The sequence below is a fragment of the Eubalaena glacialis genome, chromosome 1 (assembly GCF_028564815.1).
Source record: "Eubalaena glacialis isolate mEubGla1 chromosome 1, mEubGla1.1.hap2.+ XY, whole genome shotgun sequence".
Classification (NCBI taxonomy): domain Eukaryota; kingdom Metazoa; phylum Chordata; class Mammalia; order Artiodactyla; family Balaenidae; genus Eubalaena; species Eubalaena glacialis.
Genome location: NC_083716.1, coordinates 240573592 through 240593184, shown reverse-complemented (window position 1 = coordinate 240593184; position 19593 = coordinate 240573592). Strand labels below are relative to the sequence as shown.

Sequence of the window (19593 nt, the reverse complement as noted above, 5' to 3'; positions counted from 1 at the left end):
GGGGCTGGCTCCCACGTCCCGCAGCCGTGTCGCCGCGCGCCCTCCCCTCGGGGCGGTCCCGCCCGGGGCTCGGCGCGGCGAGACGAGGGCCGGAGCCTGGCGGCGGCGCGGCGGCCCGAGGCCCGAGATGGTGATCTGCTGCGCGGCCGCGAACTGCTCCAACCGGCAGGGCAAGGGGGAAAAGCGCGCCGTCTCCTTCCACAGGTAACCGGGCCCCGCCCGCCGCCGCCGGCCCGCCGCCCGCGCGGCCCGCGGGCCACGCCCCCGCCCGGCCCGGCTCGGCCCGGCCCGGCCCTGCGGGGAGACTGAGGCCGCGCGGCCCGGTCGGACGCGGGGTCGCTCAGGGCGCGGGCCCCGGGCCGGTCCCGCGAGTGAGTCAGCGCGGCGCTGTGTGACCTTGGCCCGGCCGGCGTCTCTGGGCCGGGCGCCTCGGGCCACCGCGGCCGGCGGCTTCCATCCGTGGCCACCCGACCCCCGCGACCCTCGGCCGCCGGTGCGCGCCCCATGCCCACTCGGAGGCCGCCCGGCGCCCACGCCGCGGCCTCGGCAGCCCCTCCACCACCCCGTGGCCACCCTGCGCCCCATGGGTTCGGGTTGGCGCCGCCAGTCTCCAGAAACGGTGTGTTCTGGAAACGCGCTTCCTTCGGTCGGTTATCGTCTTGCGTTTGCTGTGACTTTTCTGCTTTTTTCGTCGCTGGGGAGCCCGTCTTGATCTCTGCGATCAGAGATGTGGCCGAGCAAATGTGCCTCATGGATTAACACGCGCTCCAGACGCTGTGTCCTAGAAGGGGTCTCGCGGTCGGCCTCGGGGAAGGTAGCCCTGCCGCGCGGAGGTGAGTCCCGGGAGGTCCCTGGCAGCATCCAGCGTGGGGCCGGCCCAGCCCGCTCCTCGCCGGGGCTTAGCTGCGAGCCGTGGAGGGCTCCGTTCCGTGGGCGCCCACGGAAACCGGCCCGAGGCAGGGCAGGAGCTGGCCTTCTCTCTGGCCTGGCCTGCTTCGTGAAGGCTCTGGAATTCAGCCCTTTACAGCGAGTCCTTTTCTACGACTTCCACGCTGGAGGTACCAGAACCGTGAGCAGAAGAAACTCCACCTTAAAAACCTCCCGGATACTTTTCTGTTTTCCGTTTGATGTTGCGGGATGGTGTTCAAGTTCTGAAAACCTGGAGGACATTTGTTGTGTAGTCTTACTGAAAGTTCATGGTGGTTTGCGCTAAGTCCTCAGTCGTTACAACCTATCGAGATAGTAACAGCAGGTTGTTTCAGCGGTCAGCCGGCATGCTTACTTGAGTTTCCTTCAGAGCCCTTAGTTTTGTTACTGTATTTGAAAACGGAGGCAAAGCATTGCAGAGAAGTCTGCTGTTGGCATTCATAATGGCCGAGGACGTGGGAACTGGGGGTGGTGGGGAGCTTCGGGTAATGGACTCCCAAAGCAGTGAGGAAATTTAGAGGGTCCTGCTGCTTGGAGCTTCGTGAGGAGTTGGTGTCCCCGCGGTCCTGATCCCCAGCAGCGTCAGGTGGGTTAGGTGACCTCAGGTGCAGCAGAACAGCCCTCCGGAATGGCCGCCCCACTCCCACCCTTGTATGTGTAGTTTCGCCAGAGTTTTCTAAGTAGACATCTTGCCTGAATGAGAAAAAAATGATCATTAAGTGTCTTTTTCAGTATCTGCCAGGGACTGGTTGCTTTTCAGAGGGAGCCACAGAGCCGCGGCTGTTGAGTCTCGCCTGCTCTGCGAGCTGGTCTCGCGTCCTCGGCTCCTCGAGCCGCAGCTGGGGCAAGTGGGGGTGTCTGGGACGCTCTCCTGGCCTCTTGCTCCCATCTCTGCTGTCTGACGCTTGGCTTGACTTCTAAATGGGGGGGGAGAGGCAACCATCTACCTTTGAGCACCCCAAGTCCTGTATCCCAGGCACACCAGGAGGGTTGGCCAGCTATGAGCTTCTAGGAACTATTTCCAGGGCTTCCTGAAGCGTTTCCCGCTGTCGTGATGCCATCTGGTGCTGTCTCTCCAAGGATTCTGTATCCCTGCAGGGCATTTATCACAGCCTGGGAGGAGGTATTCACCTTCACTCTTTATCCACCCTACGGACTATAAGTTTCTTAAGGGCAGACAGTGCGTCTTTCATCTATTTCAGTAATAAGTTGCAAGTAGAAAGTATTCCTTAGATCTTTGTTAAGTTTTTAAATGGGTAAAGTCAGCACAGGTTTGGGTGTTTGCAAATACACTTGTTCTGCTTTTATAGTTGATAGTAGTAGGGGGAGGCATTTAATTATTTTTTTCTAATTTGTCATTTGTCTTGCAGATTCCCCCTAAAGGACTCAAAACGTTTGATCCAGTGGTTGAAGGCTGTTCAGAGGGATAACTGGACGCCCACTAAGTATTCTTTCCTCTGTAGTGAACATTTCACCAAAGATAGCTTCTCCAAGAGACTGGAGGATCAACACCGCCTGCTCAAGCCCACGGCCGTGCCGTCCATCTTCCACCTGGCTGAGAAGAAAAGGGGGGCCGGAGGCCATGGCCGCCCCCGGAGAAAGGACGCCAGGAAGGCCTCGGGGGGTCTGAGGGCACATGCAAGTGACATTGCCGACGGGAAGGCAGCTGCAGGGTCGTCGTCGTCGTCCTCGAGTGAAAGCCTGATGGCCAAGCCCGAGTCCCGCAAGCTGAAGCGGGGCACGTCACAGGGCAGAACCGCAGCCAGGGCCACCCGGGAGGCCGCCGGTCTGCAGCGGGCCCGACAGCCTCCGGAAGGACACGCAGATGACGGTCCGGCCTCCGCCACCGCGTCCGGCAGCCGGGGAGAAGCCAACGCTTGTGCTGTGGATGCCGGCGACGAGAACGCCACCTCCCCGGACGGGGGCCTGGTGGACAGGAGCGGCATTTCCGTGGATGACTTTACCCCCCCGGGGTCCGGGGCCTGCAAGTTCATCGGCTCGCTTCATTCCTACAGTTTCTCCTCCAAGCACGCCCGCGAGAGGCCGGCCGTCCCCCGGGAGCCCGTGGACCGCAAGAGGCCGAAGAGAGACACCGAGCCCGGCTGCAGTGGGAGCAGCCCGGGGCCCGACAAGGCGGCGCAGAGCCCGCCACGCGCGCCCCCCACGGCGAGCTCATCGCTCACGGCCACGCCGCAGAAGCCCGTGCAGGGCCCCTCGGCGCCTCCGACCGACGTGACCCCGAAGCCGGCGGCCGAGGCTGTGCAGAGCGCCCACAGCGACGCCAGCCCCATGTCCATCAACGAGGTCATCCTGTCGGCGTCGGGGGCCTGCAAGCTCATCGACTCGCTGCACTCCTACTGCTTCTCGTCCCGCCAGAGCAAGAGCCAGGTGTGCTGCCTGCAGGAGCAGGTGGAGAAGAAGAACGGAGAGCTGAGGGCCCTGCGCCAGAGGGTCAGCCGCGCGGACAGCCAGGTGCGCGAGCTGCGGGAGAAGCTGGACCGGCTGCGGCGGCTGAGCCTCCCCCACCTGAGCAGCCTGCTGGCCCCCGGCCGCGGTCAGTACCCGGGCCTGGCGCCCGCGCGGCTGGGGTTCGCGAGCGCGGGGCCTGCGCCGTGCGGTGCCTCCCGAGAGGGGAGCCAGGCTGGCGAGCTCGCCTCGCCGGCTGGGCTCCAGGGTGCTCGGGAGGTGGCTGTAGCTGGGAGCTTTAGCCAGTGAGCAAGGAGGGGTGGGAGACCCAGAACCACGGTGGTGGGGCCTGGACGGCTGGTCCACTGCCCCACCGGGGTCCCTTCCTGTCGCAGACCTCACGCAGACAGAAATTGCTAACGAGTTAGGGTTGAAACGTAAGCTTAGACAGACGCGGTGAGCCATTAGAAAGATCGTAGGAGACTCTTAAAATCACGAGGAGGTTCTTTCCAGTTGGGTTGTGATGAATATCCTGACGTTAAAGCATTTTGAACGTTAACAATAACTTTTTAAAAATGTTAAACACGTATTCGAGTAGAGTATGTTCTCTCGTAAGAACACTGCAGAAATACATCGGCTAAGAAGTGGTGAAAATTCTCCTTTCCCACTCACCTCCCCACTTTTATTCCTGGTTGCCGTTAAAATTTAGTGTGTAATCTTAGACTTTTTTTAATGCTTTTTAAAAAATATATTTATTTATTTGGCTGCGTTGGGTCTTAGTTGCAGCACGTGGGATCTTTAGTTGTGGCATGCGGGCTTCTTAGTTGCAGCATGCCAACTTTTAGTTGCGGCATGCCTGCGGGATCTAGTTCCCTGACCAGGGACCGAACCCAAGCCCCCTGCATTGGGAGCGTGGAGTCTTAGCCACTGGACCACCAGGGAAGTCCATATTTTTTTATGCTTTCACTTACATGTTTTTGTGTCTATTATACAAATAGGTTGGATGTATATTTTATACATTACTGCTTATGTTTCTCCTTTTCCTCCTAGTCTACTATTTATTTCTTGTAGAATCAGTTTTGAGGTTAGTATCTTTTGCCTGTTATGTGTATAAAGGTGGAAACCATTTTCCTACCACATCGTGCATTTAGTCTGAATCAGTGTTTGTCTTCCAGGTTGTAATTAACGCTGCAGGTGAGAATAGGCTCCAGTGTGTGACAGGCTGTTCAGGGCTTCCTGGACCCCCCAGGTCAACAACCATCAGCACAACCAAAAACAAAAGCAAAACCCAAAGCCATCCTGATGTACTGGTCAGAGTTACACACTACATTCTCCTATTATTTTAAAGTGTTTTTTGTAGTTTCTCGTACCTGGTATTACTTCTTGGTACCTTTTTCTGCTCCTCTTGGTCAGACACCCCAAAGTTTGTCACTGTTGCAGGTCTTTCCAAACAGCCTGCATTGATCAGGTCTCCGTTGTTGTTTCTGCTTCCTTCTTCCTGAGTTCTTTTTGCTTTCTTGGGTTTTATAGCTGTTCTGGCTCCTGGAGGGAAGTGCATAACGTCTTCGGAGACAGTTTATGTTTCCCGGTACCTGCAGTGGAGGCTGGATCCCTCCTTCTGTCCCTTTGGCTCTGCGCCACAGACCCGCCTCCTGTCGCTCTCCTTGCCCTTAGTTTCTAAAGAGTTTGTAATTTCAGTCTTGATTCCCTCTAACTTGAGTTGTTTAGGAGGGTGTTGTGGTTTTCAAGTGGATGGATTGGGGGAAGGGAGTTAATTTTTTGTGTTATTGTTAAGTTTCAGTGACTTAAAGATACATGCTTTATAGAATCTTCTGAGGTTTCATTGTGGCTCAGTACGCTCTGTGTTTGTGACTGTTTCCTTACAGCTTGAGAAGAATGTGTCCTGTCCATCGATTGGTTACATTGTTCTGTCGGGCTGAGGCTGGATCTAGCTTATTTTATTGGTCAACTGATCTGTTTCCTAACTTATTGTATACACTGATCTGTTGATTTTTAAGAGGTGAGGTAGGTCTGTCACTGTGATTCCTGAGGTGCCATTGCTTCTTGAATGTTCAGTTTAACTGTATTTGTAGACTGTGTTATTAGATACCTGAGTATGCCTGCGTGTTACCAAACAGAAAAGCCTATTTTGTCCCATTTAAAGTTTTACTTGTCTCCTTATTTTCAACCTTTTTATATCCCTTTATTTTGTAGCTATATTTTAGCTCAATCTGAGAGTCTTTATATGTATATATATATATGTGTAAAGTAATTTAATCCATTTACAAGTGGGATTATTGATAAATTGAAACTTGGGCCTGCCTCTTAATTTTATTTTTTAATTTGTTAGGCTTTCTCATTGTTTCTCTTTCTATTCTGATGGGTGTCTGTCAGCCTTCATCCTGTCTTTCTGTAAATGCTTGAGTTGATCGGCTCCTGTGCCCCCTCCCCCAGTGCAGGTCGTCTCTGATCTGAGCTCTATATCCTCATCTCCCCAGTAGATGCACGTACACGTGGTATTGGTTATTTTATTCACCATGATTTATTGTTACCAATTTTTCCCTCTTTTGGGGAAATAGTTAATGATTTGGGGGGAACTCAAATGACAGAGAAATTTTGAGAGGAATCCAGTTTGAGGTGCTTCATAGGTGCTGATGCCAGAGAGCCAGCACCCAGCCTCTTGAGGTTGCATGTGTGTGCCTGCAGAGGCAGGGGAAAAAGGTGTTGTAGAAAGGGGGGTGCTTTGCTGGGCTACAGCAGCTCTGATCAGAATGGAGAAAGGATGGCTGACTCGGCCACATGGGGTCACTGGTGACCACAGTCTCCTTGGAGTGGTGAGAATGGAGCTGGGTGTAGAGCCGGTGAAGGGAGGGGCCGGTGAGGGTGGCTGGGGACCAGGCACTTTAAGAGGTTGAGCTGTGGGGACAGTGGGCAGTAGCCAGAGGGGAGCACGGCTCCACAGGGAGGTTTTGTGTGTCGGATGGGGACGAGGGAGCAGGTGTCTGCTGGGGCCCAGATGGGCAGGGAGAGCCGTGAGGACGGAGAGGAGCGCGCTGGGCCCTGAGGAGGGGCGGGGGGGGGGGTGCTGCACCTCTGCTCCCGGGCTCCCTGGAGTGGAGGGAGAGGCTGCAGGAGGAGCTGGGCCGGGGCAGTGGGAGGGGTGGGAGGGAGAGAGGCCACCCAGGGCCCCGCTCAGAGCCACGGGCACCGCCTGCGGCTCTCCTTGGTGTCTGCTCCCCTGACCGTTCCCAGTGTGCTTATGACTTCGTTCATCGGTGAAGGAACCTTCTGGTGGTTTTATAGGGTGTGTTGAAGGGACTGTACACTTGTTTATTCAGTCCGTGACCTTCAGCCAGTCCCATTTTTTTGGACAGAGTCCCTGAAGCAGAGAAGCCCGGCCAGTGGGCCTGCAGGTTCCGGGCTCTGGGAAGTTTGCCCTCCAGAAAGCTGGTGCTGAGTGGCATTCCCACAGGATGGGGCGCTCTGTCCCTGAGCCCGTGCTGAGTCCAGGCATCATGCTGCACCAGGCCGCGTTGCTGGCCTTTCTGTGAACCAGTGAGGATGAACATCTTTCCCTGTTCATCCCCTCTCCATCCTTCCCTGCCCGTGCCATTCCCGCCTTGCTCACTGACCTGTGAATGTCCCTGATATGACAAGGATGTCCACTATCAAGTGTGATTCAGCCATGCCCTCAGTTTTAATTTAATACTTGCTCCAAAAATATCTCAGTTTTCTTCCCGCTCTTTTATTCATTATACAGAAAGTTCTTGAGCTAATCTGGAGTTTTAAAAGCTTTTTATTGTGGAAATCTTGAACATGTACAAATTAAGCAGAAAAGTATAATAACTCCCTTATACCTACCCCTTAGCTTCAACATTTATCAGTATTCTGATATTCTTGTTTCATCTATATTTCTACCTACTCCCAACCTTCCATTGATTATTTTCTGATTAATAGAGGTTTTTTTTAGGAAAGTTTGAGATTTACAGAAAAATTCAGCAGATAGTACAGGAAATTCCCCCACAGTTGCCCCTGCTACTAACATCTTGCATTTCCACTTGTGTTAGTGTGGTTCATTCATTACAAGTTATGAACCCATATACATACGTTGTTATTAACTAAGTCCACAGTTTACATTTAGGTTCGCTGTCTTATACTTGGATTTTTTTCATCCACTGACAAACTATTGTTAACAAAAAAGAATATCTTTCAAAGATACAAATCTCAAGAGGATTTTATTTAAGACCAACTCAGTAGAATGAAGTAAAAGATTCGGTGGGTAGAAATTTTGTGATTTCAAACCATTGAAGATGAATCATTGCTGGGCAAGAAAAACACGGCTGGGGAAGGGACAAAAAGAGGAATCTTTCAAACAAACACAAACACAGGAGCACCGGCCTTGCCCCACTGAAGGCCTGGGGAGGAAGGCGACCACTGCACGCGTCTGAGTCCCGGCCAGGGTCTGTGCGCCCCTGGAGATGCTTGGTCAGGTCAGCCCGCAGGACGCCTTATACTTGGATTTTGACAGATACATAAGCACATGTATCCTCATTACAATATCATAGAGTATTTTCACTGCCCTAAAAACCTCTCTGTCCACTGTTCATGCCTTTCCTCCGAATCCTTGGCAGCCACTGATCTTTAGACTGTTTCTGTAGTTTTGCCTTTTCTAGGATGTCGTGTGATTGGGATGTATGGATGCTATGAACTAGATCATGCAGCCTTTTCAGGTTGGCTTCTTTCACTTAGTATATATTTAGGGTTCCTCTGTCGTTTTATGGCTTGATAGTTCATTTCTTTTTTGTTGTTGTTCCTTTTCTTATATTGAGTTAAAATACAAATAACAAAAAATTTATCTTCTTAACAGTTTGTCAGTGTACAGTTCAGTGGCATTAAATACATTCACGTTGTTGAGCAGCCGTCACCACCATCCGTCCCCAGAACTCATGTAAATCTGAGACTCTGTACCAATTAGACAGTAACTCTTCCTCTCCCCTCGCCTAGCCATTGGCAGTCACCATTCTACTTTCTGTCTCCATGATTTTGACTCATGTAAGTGAAATCGTACAGTATTTGTCCGTCTGTGATTAGCTGTTTCAGTTAGCCTAGTGCCCACAAAGTACATCCATGTTGTGGCATACTGCAGAATTTTCTTCCATTGTATGGATGGACCACATTTTGTTTATCCACTCATCCATCAATGGACATTTGGGTTGCTTCCACCCACTGGCTCTTGCGAATAATGCTGCTATGAATGTGGGTGTACAAGTAACTTTTCAAGACCTGACTTTCAGTTCTTTCGGGTGTATACCCAGAAGTGGGATTGCTGGTTCATATGGTAGTTCTGTGTTTAATTTTTTGAGGAACTTCCATACTATTTTCCATAATGAATACACCACGTTACATGCCTGCCGACAGCACACAAGAGTTCCCGTTTCTCTGCATCCTTACCAGCACTTGTTTTCTGTGTTTTTGATAATAGCCATCCTCATGGGTGTGGGGTGATATCTCACTGTGGTTTTCATTTGCATCTCTCTAATGATTAGTCACATTGAACATCTTTTCATGTGTATATTGGCCATTTGTATATCTTCTTTGGAGAAATGTCTGTTCAAGTCCTTTGCCCATTTTTCAATCAGGTTATTTGGGTTTTTTTGTTGTTGTTTAGTTTTAGGAGTTCTCTATATAGTCTAGGTATTGATCTCTTATCAGAAATATGATTTGCAAATATTTTCTCCCATTCTGTAGGCTGCCTTTTTATCGTGTGAATATTGCCTTTTGATATACAAATTATAACAATTTTCTTAAACTCCAGTTTGTCTATTTTTTCTTTTGTTACCTGTACCTTTGTTGTCATATCCAAGAAATCATTGTCAAGTCCAGTGTCGTGAAGCTTTCATCCTATGTTTTCTTCTAAGAGTTTTATTACTTTAGGTCTTACGTTTAGGTCCTTCATCCATTTTTTTTTTTTTTTTTTTTAATAAATTTATTTACTTTTGGCTGTGTTGGGTCTTCGTTTCTGTGCGAGGGCTTTCTCTAGTTGTGGAAAGCGCGGGCCACTCTTCATCGCGGTGCGCGGGCCTCTCACTATCGTGGCCTCTCTTGTTGCGGAGCACAGGCTCCAGACGCGCAGGCTCAGTAGTTGTGGCTCACGGGCCCAGTTGCTCCGCGGCATGTGGGATCCTCCCAGACCAGAGCTCGAACCCGTGTCCCCTGCATTGGCAGGCAGATTCTCAACCACTGCGCCACCAGGGAAGCCCCCTTCATCCATTTTGAGTTAGTTTTTACATATGGTGTTAGATAACCGTATACCTGACCAGTTAGAGCCCACCTTCGTTCTTTGGCACGTGGATGTCCAGCTTTCCCAGGACCGTTTGTTGAAAACACTGTCCTTTCTCCACTGAATGGTCTTAGCACTCTTGTCAAAAATCATTTGACCGTATATGTGGGGGTTTATTTCTGGCTTCTCTGTTCTGTTCCGCTGGTTTATATACGTCTTCATGCCAATATCACACTGTTTTGAATTACTGTAGTAAGTTTTGAAATCAGGAAATGTGAGTTCTCCAGTTTTGTTCCTTTTCAGGATTGTTTTGGCTATTCTCAGTCCTTTGAGATTCCATATGAATTTTAGGATGGGTTTTTTTATTTCTGCAAAAAACATTGGGATTTTGAGAGAGAGATCACTGAATCTGTAGATTGCTTTGGTTAATATTGACGTTTAACAATATTAAGCCTTCCAGTGCATGAGTATGGGATGTGTGTCCATTAATTTATGTTTTCTTTAATTGCTTTCTGAAGTGTTTTGTAGTTTTCATTATACAGGTCTTTCACCTCCGTGGTTAAGTTAATTTCAAAGTATTTTATTCTTTTTTGATACTATTATAAATGGGATTGTTTCTGTAATCTCCTTTTCAGATTGTTCATGTTCATGGTTTGTGTATAGAAATGCAACTGATGTTTGTGTGTTGACTTTGTATCTTGCTAATTTGATGAATTCATTTATTAGATCCAACAGCTTTTTTTTTTTTTTCCCTAAAGGATTACCAAATTACCTTAGCTGGCTCACCATGAATCACCATGGGTTTATTGATGTTTTGTTTTGTTTTTAATTGAAGTATAGCTGATTTACAATATTGTGTTAGTTTCATGTATACAGCAAAGTGATTCAGTCTTTTTTTTTTTCAGATTATTTTCCATTATAGGTTGTTACAGGATATTGAATATAGTTCCCTGTGCTATACAGTAAATCCTTGTTGCTTATTTATTTTATATGTAGTAGCATATATCTGTTAATCCCATAGTCCTAATTTATCCCTCCTCCCCTCCCTTTCCCCTTCGATAACCAGAAGTTAGCTTTCTATGTCTGTGAGTCTGTTTCTATTTTGTATATAGATTCATTTCTATTATTTTTTAGATTCCACATGTAAGTAAGTAATATCACATAATATTTGTCTTTCTCTGTCTGACGTATGTTATTTTCTAGGTCCATCCATGTTGCTGCAAATGGCAGTATTTCATTCTTTTTTATGGACAAGTAATATTCCATTGTGTACATATATACCACATTTCTTTTTAAACCAATTGTCTACTGATGGGTACTTGGGTTGTTTCCATGTCTTGGCTATTGTAAATAGGGCTGCTATGAACATTGGGGTGCATGTATCCTTTTGAATTAGAGTTTTCATCTTTTCCAGATATATGCCAGGGAGTGGGATTGCTGGATCCTATGGTTGCTCTATTTTTAGTTTTTTAAGGAACCTCCATATTGTTTTCCATAGTGGCTACACCAATATACATTCCCACCGACAGTGTAGGAGGGTTCCCTTTTCTCCCCACAGTCTCCAGCATTTATTATTTGCAGACTTTTTGTTGATGGCCATTCTGACCGGTGTGAGGTGATACTTCATCGTGGTTTTGATTTGCATTTCTCTAATAATTAGCAGTGTTGAGCACCTTTTCATGTGCCTGTTGGCCATTTGTATGTCTTCTTTGGAGAAATGTCTTTTTAGGTATTCTGCCTATTTTTGGATTGGGTGGTTTGTTTTTTGATATTGAGTTATATGACCTATAATCTAATAGCTTTTTTGTGTAGTGTTTAGGATTTTCTACATATGAGGTCGTGTTGTCTCAGATAATTTTACTTCTTACTTTCCAATTTGGATTCCTTTTATTTCTTTTTCTTGCCTAATTGCTCTGGCTAGAACTTCGAGTATTATGTTGAATAGAAGAGGTGAGGTGGGCAGCCTTGCCTTGTTCCTGATCTTCGAGGAAAAGCTTCAGTCTTTCATCATTGAATATTATGTTTGCTATGGGCTTTTCATATATGGCTTTTATAGTGTTGAGGTAGTTTTCTTCTATCCCTATTTTGTTGAGTGTTTTTGTCATGGAAGAGTGTTGAATTTTGTCAAATGCTTTTTCTGCATCGAGATGATCATGTGTTCTTTTCCCTTCATTTTGTTGGTGTGGCTGATCGATTACACTGATCGATATTTGTATGTTGAACTATCCTTGCAATCCAGGAATAAATCCCACGTAGTCACGGTATGTAATTCTTTAATATGATGCTAACTTCAGTTTGCTAGTATTTTGTTGAGGATTTTTGCATCAGTGTTCAGAAGGAATATTGGCGTGTAGTTTTCTTTCCTTGGAGTATCTTTGTCTGGCATTGGTATCAAGGTTATTCAGGCCTCAATACAATGAGTTAGAAATGTTTCCTCCTCTTCAATTTTTTTGGAAACATTTGAGAAGGATTGTTGTTAGTTCTTCTTAAAATGTTCAGTAGAATTCACCAGTGAAGCCATCAGGTCCAGGGCTCATCTTTGTCAGGAGGTTTTTGATTACTGATTCAATCTCCTTACTAGTTGTAGGTGTATTCAGCTTTTCTATTTGTTTGTGATTTAGTCTTAGTAGGTTTTGTGTTTCTAGGAATTTGTCCATTTCATCTAGGTTATCCGGTTTGTTGGCATGCAATTGTCCATAGTCCTTTCATAGTCCTTTTTCATTCTGTAGAATTAGTAGTAATATCCCTACTTTCATTTCTATTTTTAGTAATTTGAGTCTTCTTTCTTTTTTTTCTTCATGCATCTAGCTAGAGGTTTGTTGAATTTGTCCATCTTTTCAAAGATGGTTCTCCTATTTTTAAATTAGGTTGTTTTATTATTGTTTTAAGAGTTCTTTGTGTATTTTGGATACAAGTCCTTTTTTGTTTTACTTCTTTATGTAATAAAGTTAAATATATGAAAATATATGGGATAGAAATGGTAGGAAAAAACCAAACATGGGTTAGGAACATGAATTTTTCTAAAACTAGGGTCCAAAGAAGGAGGCAGGGAAGGTGACGAGTGCAGCTTTTAGGCAGGGTGGGGGGCGTCGGAGGGGTTGGTAGTGGGTGGCTAATATAGCCTCCCAGTCTGTAGCTTGTCTTTTTATTCTCTTTTTATTTTATTCTCTTAACAGCATCTTGCAAAACAGAAATTTTTAAGTTTAATAAAGTCCTTATCAGTTTTTTTCTTACATGGATTGTGCTTTTGGTGTTGTATCTAAAAACTCATTGCCAAATAAGGTCACGTAGATTTTTTCCTATGTCTCTTTAAGGAGTTTTGCACTTTAACGTTTTACATTGAGGCCTGTGATCCATCCTGAGTTAATTTTTGTAAAAGGTGTAAGGTCTGTGTCTAGATGCTTTTTTCAGTCTAGTCATCCAGTTCCAGCACCATTTGTTGAATAGACTGTTCTTTCTCCGTTGTATTGCCTTTGCTCCTCTGTAAAAAATCAGTTGCCTCTGTTTGTGGTGGTCTAGTTCTGAACTCTGTTTTGTTCCACTGATTGATGTATCTGTTCTTTCGCCAATACCACGTTTTATTGATGACTGTAGCTCTATAATAGGTCTTGAAATAGGGTACTGTGAGTTCTCCAACTTTATTCTTTTCCATCAATACTGTGCTGGCTATTCAGGGTCTTCTGCCTCTCCATATGAACTTTAGAATCAGTTTGTCAGTATCCACAAAATGATTGATGAGATTTTGATTGGGATTGTGTTGAATCAATAGATCAAGTTGGGCAGAATTGACCATCTTAACAATATTGAATCTTCCAATCTAGGAACATAGAATATCCATCCATTTATTTAGATCTTCTTTTGTTTCTTTCATCAGTTTTGTAGTTTTCCTCATAAATCTTTACATATTCTGTTAGATTTGTACTTAAATATTTCCTTCTTTTTTTGGCACAAGTATAAATGTTATTGTTTTTTTAATTTCAAATTCCAGTTGTTTATTGCTAGTATATAGGAAAACAATTGACTTTAGTACATTAGCATTATATCCTGCAACCTTGCTATAATTGCTGATTAACTCCAGTAGTTTTTTTGTGGATCCTTTAGGATTTTCTACATAGACAGTCATGTCATCTGAGAACAAAGACAGTTTTATTTTTATGTTTCACTCTGTGTACCTTTTATTTCCTTTTCTTCTCTTATAGCATCAACTGGGACTTCCAGTTCATTGTTTGAGTGGGGAGGGGGCATCCTTGCCTTGTTTCTGATCTTCGTAGGGAAGCTTTGAGTTTCTCACCATGAGTATGGCATTAACTGTAGCATTTTTTTGGTTTTGGGGGGGTTTTTTGGCCACACCATGTGGCTTGCATGATCTTAGTTCCCTGACCAGGGATTGAACCTGCACCCTCCCCTCAGCAGTGAAAGCACAGAGTCCTAACCACTGGACTGCCAGGGAATTCCCATCTGTAGGGTTTTTTAAATAGATGTTCTTTATCAAGTTGAGGAAGTTCCCCTTTATTCCTAGTTTATTGAGAGTTTTTTCATGAAAAGTGATTTTGTCACTTTTTCTGCATCCATTGATATGATCATTTGAGTTTTCTTCTTTAGCCTGTTGATGTGACGGAGTGTATTAACTGATTTTAGAGTGCTGAACCAGCCTTGTATACTGGAATAAACCCACATGGTCATGGTGTATAATTTTTTTTTTTTTTTTACATTGTTAGATGCCATTTGCTCGTGTTAAGGAGTTTTGCATCTATGTTGATGAGAGATATTTGTAGTTTTCCTTTCTTGTAATGTCTCGGTCTGGTTTTGGTATTAGGGTGATGCTGGCCTCAATTGAATGACTTAGGAAGTATTCCCTCTGCTTCTGCCTTCCAGAAGAGATTGTAAAGAATAGGTAAAATTTTTCCTTAAATGTTTGGTAGAATTCACCAATATTCTAGAAACCCATCTAGGCCTGGTACTTTCTGTTTTAGAAGGTTATTAATTATTGATTCAATTTCTCTAATAGATGTAGGCCTATTCAGATTATCTATTTCTCCTGGTATAAATTTTGCTAGTATGTGTCTCTCAAGGAATTGATCCATTTCACTTAAATTATCAAATTTGTAGGCATAAAGTTGTTCATAGTATGCCTTTTTAACCTTTTAATGTCCATGGGATAGTAGTGATGTTCCTCTTTTATTTATAATATTGGTAATTTGTGTCTTCTTTTTTTCCTTAGTTAACCAGGCTAGAGTTTTATCCATTTTATTGATCTTTTTGAAAAACCAATCTTGGATTTTGTTGATTTTCTTTTTTTTCCTGTTTTCAATTTCATTAGTTTCTGCTCTAATTTTTTTTCCTTTTCTTCGGCTTGCTTTCAACTTAATTGCTTTTCTTTCTCTACTTTCCTAATGTGAAAACTTAGATTATTAATTTCAGATACTACTTTTCTAATATACATTTCCCTCTAAGTATTGTTTTTTCTGCATCCCACAAATTTTGATAAGTTGTATATTTTCATTTCCACTTAGTTTAGGTGTTTTTTATTTCTCTTGAGGTTTCCCTCTTCACCCACTTTGTTCTTAGAAGTGTCTTGTTTAATCTCCAAGTATTTTGGAATGTTTCAGGTATCTTGCTGTTACTGATTTAACTCCAGTGATCTGAGAACGTATTTTGTATGATTTCTGTTCTGTTAAATGTGTTAAGATGCGTTCTGTGGCCCAGAATGTGGCCTGTCATGGTGAATGTTTCTTTTGAGCTTGAGTAGAATGTGTGTTCTGCTGTTGTTGACTGAACTAGTGGTTAGTCAGGGATATTTAGAGAAATAGAACCAGTAGTGTGTGTGTGTGTGTGTGTGTGTGTGTGTGTGTGTGTGTGTGTACACAGAAATTTATTACAGGAATTGGCTCCCACCATTATGTATGGCAAGCTCGAGAACTAGGAAAGCTTGTGGAGTAATTCAGTCCCTGTTCAAAGGCCTGGGAGGGAGTAGGGAAGTCCTGGTCCATCTGAAGGCCCCAGGACAGGAGATGGTGCCCCAGCTAAAACAGAGAGAGCAAGTTTGCCCCTCTTCAGCCTTTTTATTCTGTTGAGGCCCTCAAGGCCCACCCACATTGGGAGGGCCATCAGCTTTACTGAGTGCACCAATTCAGGTGCTAATCTCTTCTGGAAACACCTTCACAGACACACCCTGAAATGTTTTACCAGCTAGTTGGGCATTCTCTTAGCCCAGTCAAGTTGACACCTAAAATTAGCCACCATAGTGGTCCATAGAGATCAGTTATATTCAGTTGATTGATGAGTTCATCTGTGTCCTTGCTGATTTTCTGCCTGCTGGATCTGTCCATTCCTTGCAGTGTGTTGAAGTCTCCAGCTGTGATAGTGGGTTTGTGTATTTCTCCTTGCAGTTCTGTCGGGCTTTGTCTCATGTATTTTGATGCTCTGTTGTTAGGTATATAAGCATTGAGGATTATTAATCTTCTTGGAGACTTGGCCCCTTGGTTATTATATAGTATTGCTGCTCTTTACCCCTGGTAATTTTTCTAGTCCTAATGTCTGCTTTCTGGCTATTCCAGCTGTCGTTTGATTCTTGTCAGCATGATATGTCTTTCTACATCCCTTTACTTTTAATCTGTCTTTATATTTAAGGTGGGTCTCTTATAGACAACATATAGTGGGCCTTTTTTTTTTTCAATCTGCTCTAATGGTCTCCATCTTTTGATGGGTGGTCTTAGGCCACTCAAATATAAACTGGTCATTGCTTCAGCTGGATTGATGGCTATCATGTTTGTGACTGCTTTCCATTTGCTTCTTTTGTTTTCTTCCTCTCCTTTTCAGCCTTCTCTGTTTTTAATTGAGCATTTTATTTGATTTCATTTTCTCTCCTTTCTTAGCATATCAATTATACTTCTTTTAAAAAAGTTTTTTAATGGTCCAAAAGTTTGCAATATACATTTACAACTAATCTGTGTCCACTTTCAAATAACACTACACTGCTTCACGGGTAGTGGAGGTGCCTTTAACAGAGTGTCCCTTATGAAATTGCTGTCATTCATTTCACTTATACTTATGCTATAATCACCCTGTTACTACTAAAAATTTGAACAAACCTTTGTCTATTGTGTCAATTAAGAATAAGAAAAGGAAGCATTTTATTTTTATCTTCATTTATTCCTTCTCCAATGCTCTTTTCTTTATATAGATGAGAGTTTTCTGACCTATATCATTTTCCTTCTCCCTAAAGAACTTTTAATATTTCATGCAGGGCATGTCTGCTGGCAGTGAATTCTCTCAGTTTTTGTTTGAAAAAGTCTTTATTTCCTCTTTACTTTTGAAGGATAGTTTCACTGGATGTAGGACTCTACACTTTTCCTGCTTGCATGTCTTCTAATGAGAAGTCCACTGTAATTCTTATCGTTTTAACTCTGTAGATAAGGTTTTTTCCCCTCTGGCCTCTTTCAAGATTCTCTGTCTTTCGTTCTCTGCAGTCTGAAAATGATACGCCTAGATGTAGATTTTTTGGTATTTATTGTGCTTGGTATTGTCTGAGCTTCCTGGATCTGTGGTTTGGTGTCTGTCATTAATTTTGAAAAATTCTCAGCTCTTTTTACTTCACATATTTCTTTATCTCCTTTCTTCTTCTCTATTCCTATCATGCATATGTATCACTTTTTTATTGTTGCACATTTCCCTGATATTCTGTTCTCATTCTTTTTTCTTTTTGCATTTCAGTTGGGGAAGTTTCCATGGACATATCTTCAGACTCCTTCTTTCCTCAGCCTTGTCCATCAGTGTTTTTGATTATTTGTCCGCATTTCCTCTCTCCTCCGATGTTACTCATCTCTTCTTGCATGGTGTCCACTTTTTCCATTAGCATCCTTAGCATATTAATCTGATAATTCCAGAATTTCTTCCATATCTGAGTCAGGCTCTGTCTCTTCAGACTGTGGGGGTTTTTTTTCTTGCTTTTTAGCATGCCATGTAATTTTTTGGAGAGGTGGATATGGTGTCATGTATCACAGTGGAAACTGACGTAGATGGGCTCTCGGCTTGAAGTGTCACTATAACCTGACTAGCGATTGGGCCGCGTCTCATCTCTCCTGCAGCTGCAGCTGTACGTGCCAAGTCTTCAGATTCCTCCATGTTCTTATTTTTTGTCTCCGCTCTTGTCTTTGGGTTTCTCTGAAGACTGTTTTCATAGAATCCGTACCTTGGGGCATTTTCCCCTGTAATCCTGTTGTTATGCTGGAGCCCTGAGGAGTGGTGAGGGGGAAGGGAAGCATTTTATAATCTTATGATTAAATTTCAGCCTTTTAGTGGCCTGTATTCCTGGGCTGTGACCTTCACAAGTGTTTCTTCCCCTTCTTTCTCCTCCCTGGGGTAAGACCGGAAGGCCAGCGGGCCAAGTGGGGAAGAGCCCTTCCCCCAGGTGAGATCAAGCTCTGGTGAAGTCTTTTCACTGCAGAACAGGCCTTTGTTTTGGAGAATGTTCTGGGCTTATTTCAACATGGTTCCCTTCCCCTACCCCTGCCAGGGACCCAGGTGATTTTTTTCTTGGCTTTTTGTGATGAGAACTTGGTGGGTTTCTGGAAATGAACCCCGTGAAAGTGCGGGGCCTGCAGGACTGTGGCCCCACAGATGCTTGCTCTCTCAGTCTTGCGCACGCAGCCCGGCGTCTGGTCCAGGGTTGCCGCCAGCTTCTGCTCCAGGTGAGCTCGTTTCTGCAGGTTTCGGGGAGACACCTGTGGCCGCACTTCTCTGATGGGTCCAAGGACAGTCATTGATTTTCAGTTCTTTCAGTGTTTTTCTTGTAAAGACAGGAGTTATGACTTCTAAGCTGTACGTGTCAGAGTGGAAGATGGCGGCCCCTCCCCTGTTGAGTTTAGTTTGCGGGAAAGCTGCCCATTTTAGTAACTGCCACCTTAACAAATTCACTTATTAATTCTAATAGTTTCTCAGTTGAGACTTTTGAATTAACTAGATAACCAACCATAACATTTATCCGCAAATAATAATAATTTGGCCTCTTTTTATGTCTTTTGTATTTTATAGAAAATATACTCTATTTTCTGTCATTTCCTTTTTCCCCCTGTGTGCATGGGTGCCTTTCCATTTCCTGGGTGATGAAGTGAGGGCCTTGCCATCATTTTAAAAGAACAGCTTCCCCTGGGGTGCCCGTCCAGTGGGAACCAGCCAGACCATGTGTGCTGCGCGTATGCCCTCTCTGCCTGGGACAGCCAGCGCTGGCTGGGCCACCTGGGCTCTGCACCCTATGTGTGTGCAGTTGGCGTCATTTTCTCTGTGCCCTGGCGGGAACGCTGGCATCAATGCAAAGCAATGTGGGCGTGGGTAGCACCAGGAAGGCATCGGTCCCTAGGTCCCAATGGACGGGTGTGCTCATTTCCTGCCCTGGGGGTCCTGGGCCTGTCTGCTGACACATTTGCCAGGAGACACAGAAGGGGACACGGCAGGAGTTTCCAGAGTGCGTGTTCCAGAAAGAGCCTTTGCTGCGTGCTTGGCCCACGTGCTTTCCCTGTTGAACAGGGCCGTCCCCTCTGGTCGTCAGTGGGAGCAGCGGAGGGTGCAGGCCCCACTCCTGGCTCTGCTCCACACGGTTCGCCCCTCTGGCCTGTGTGACTTTCATAAATGCACCTTGACCTCCAAAGCCCCTCTCAGCTCTAAGATTCGGTCATCTCTGGTCTGTCCTTGTCTGTCTTCCACTTTCTCCTGAGGAATCCCCTTTTATCATGGAACTACAGTTCCCAGAATGCATCCTTCAGGTTTGGCAGTCACTTCCTGCCGAGCTGCTAACAGCCAGGTACAGACATTTCCCGTGTATTGGCAGAAAACAACCTTGGAGAACCTTGACGGTGTCCGGAGGGTAGAAAACTTAGGGATGGGTAAGCCTGCTTTCACTGTCTTGAGCCAAAAAAAATGAAAATTTAAATTTCTTGGAGAAAATTTAAATTTTTGTTTTTGCATTTTGGTTGAGATCTTAA

General features: G+C 45.1%; 1 protein-coding gene across 3 annotated transcripts in view; it reads left to right on the top strand.

Annotated features, from left to right (window-relative positions):
• Position 1: 1 nt before the first annotated feature.
• The window catches only part of THAP4 (THAP domain containing 4), a 40421-nt gene continuing 20829 nt past the window's right edge, over positions 2 to 19593 (top strand). Inside the window, exons 1-2 of one of the 3 annotated variants that reach the window (XM_061189491.1) lie at positions 2 to 204; positions 2298 to 3481. In XM_061189491.1, the coding sequence (XP_061045474.1) occupies positions 128 to 204; positions 2298 to 3481 (1261 nt within the window). In that variant the 5' untranslated portion in view covers positions 2 to 127. Of the gene's footprint in view, positions 205 to 778; positions 834 to 2297; positions 3482 to 19421; positions 19495 to 19593 lie in introns of those variants that run through there. The other 2 variants (XM_061189500.1, XM_061189509.1) reach the window with 2 other exon arrangements.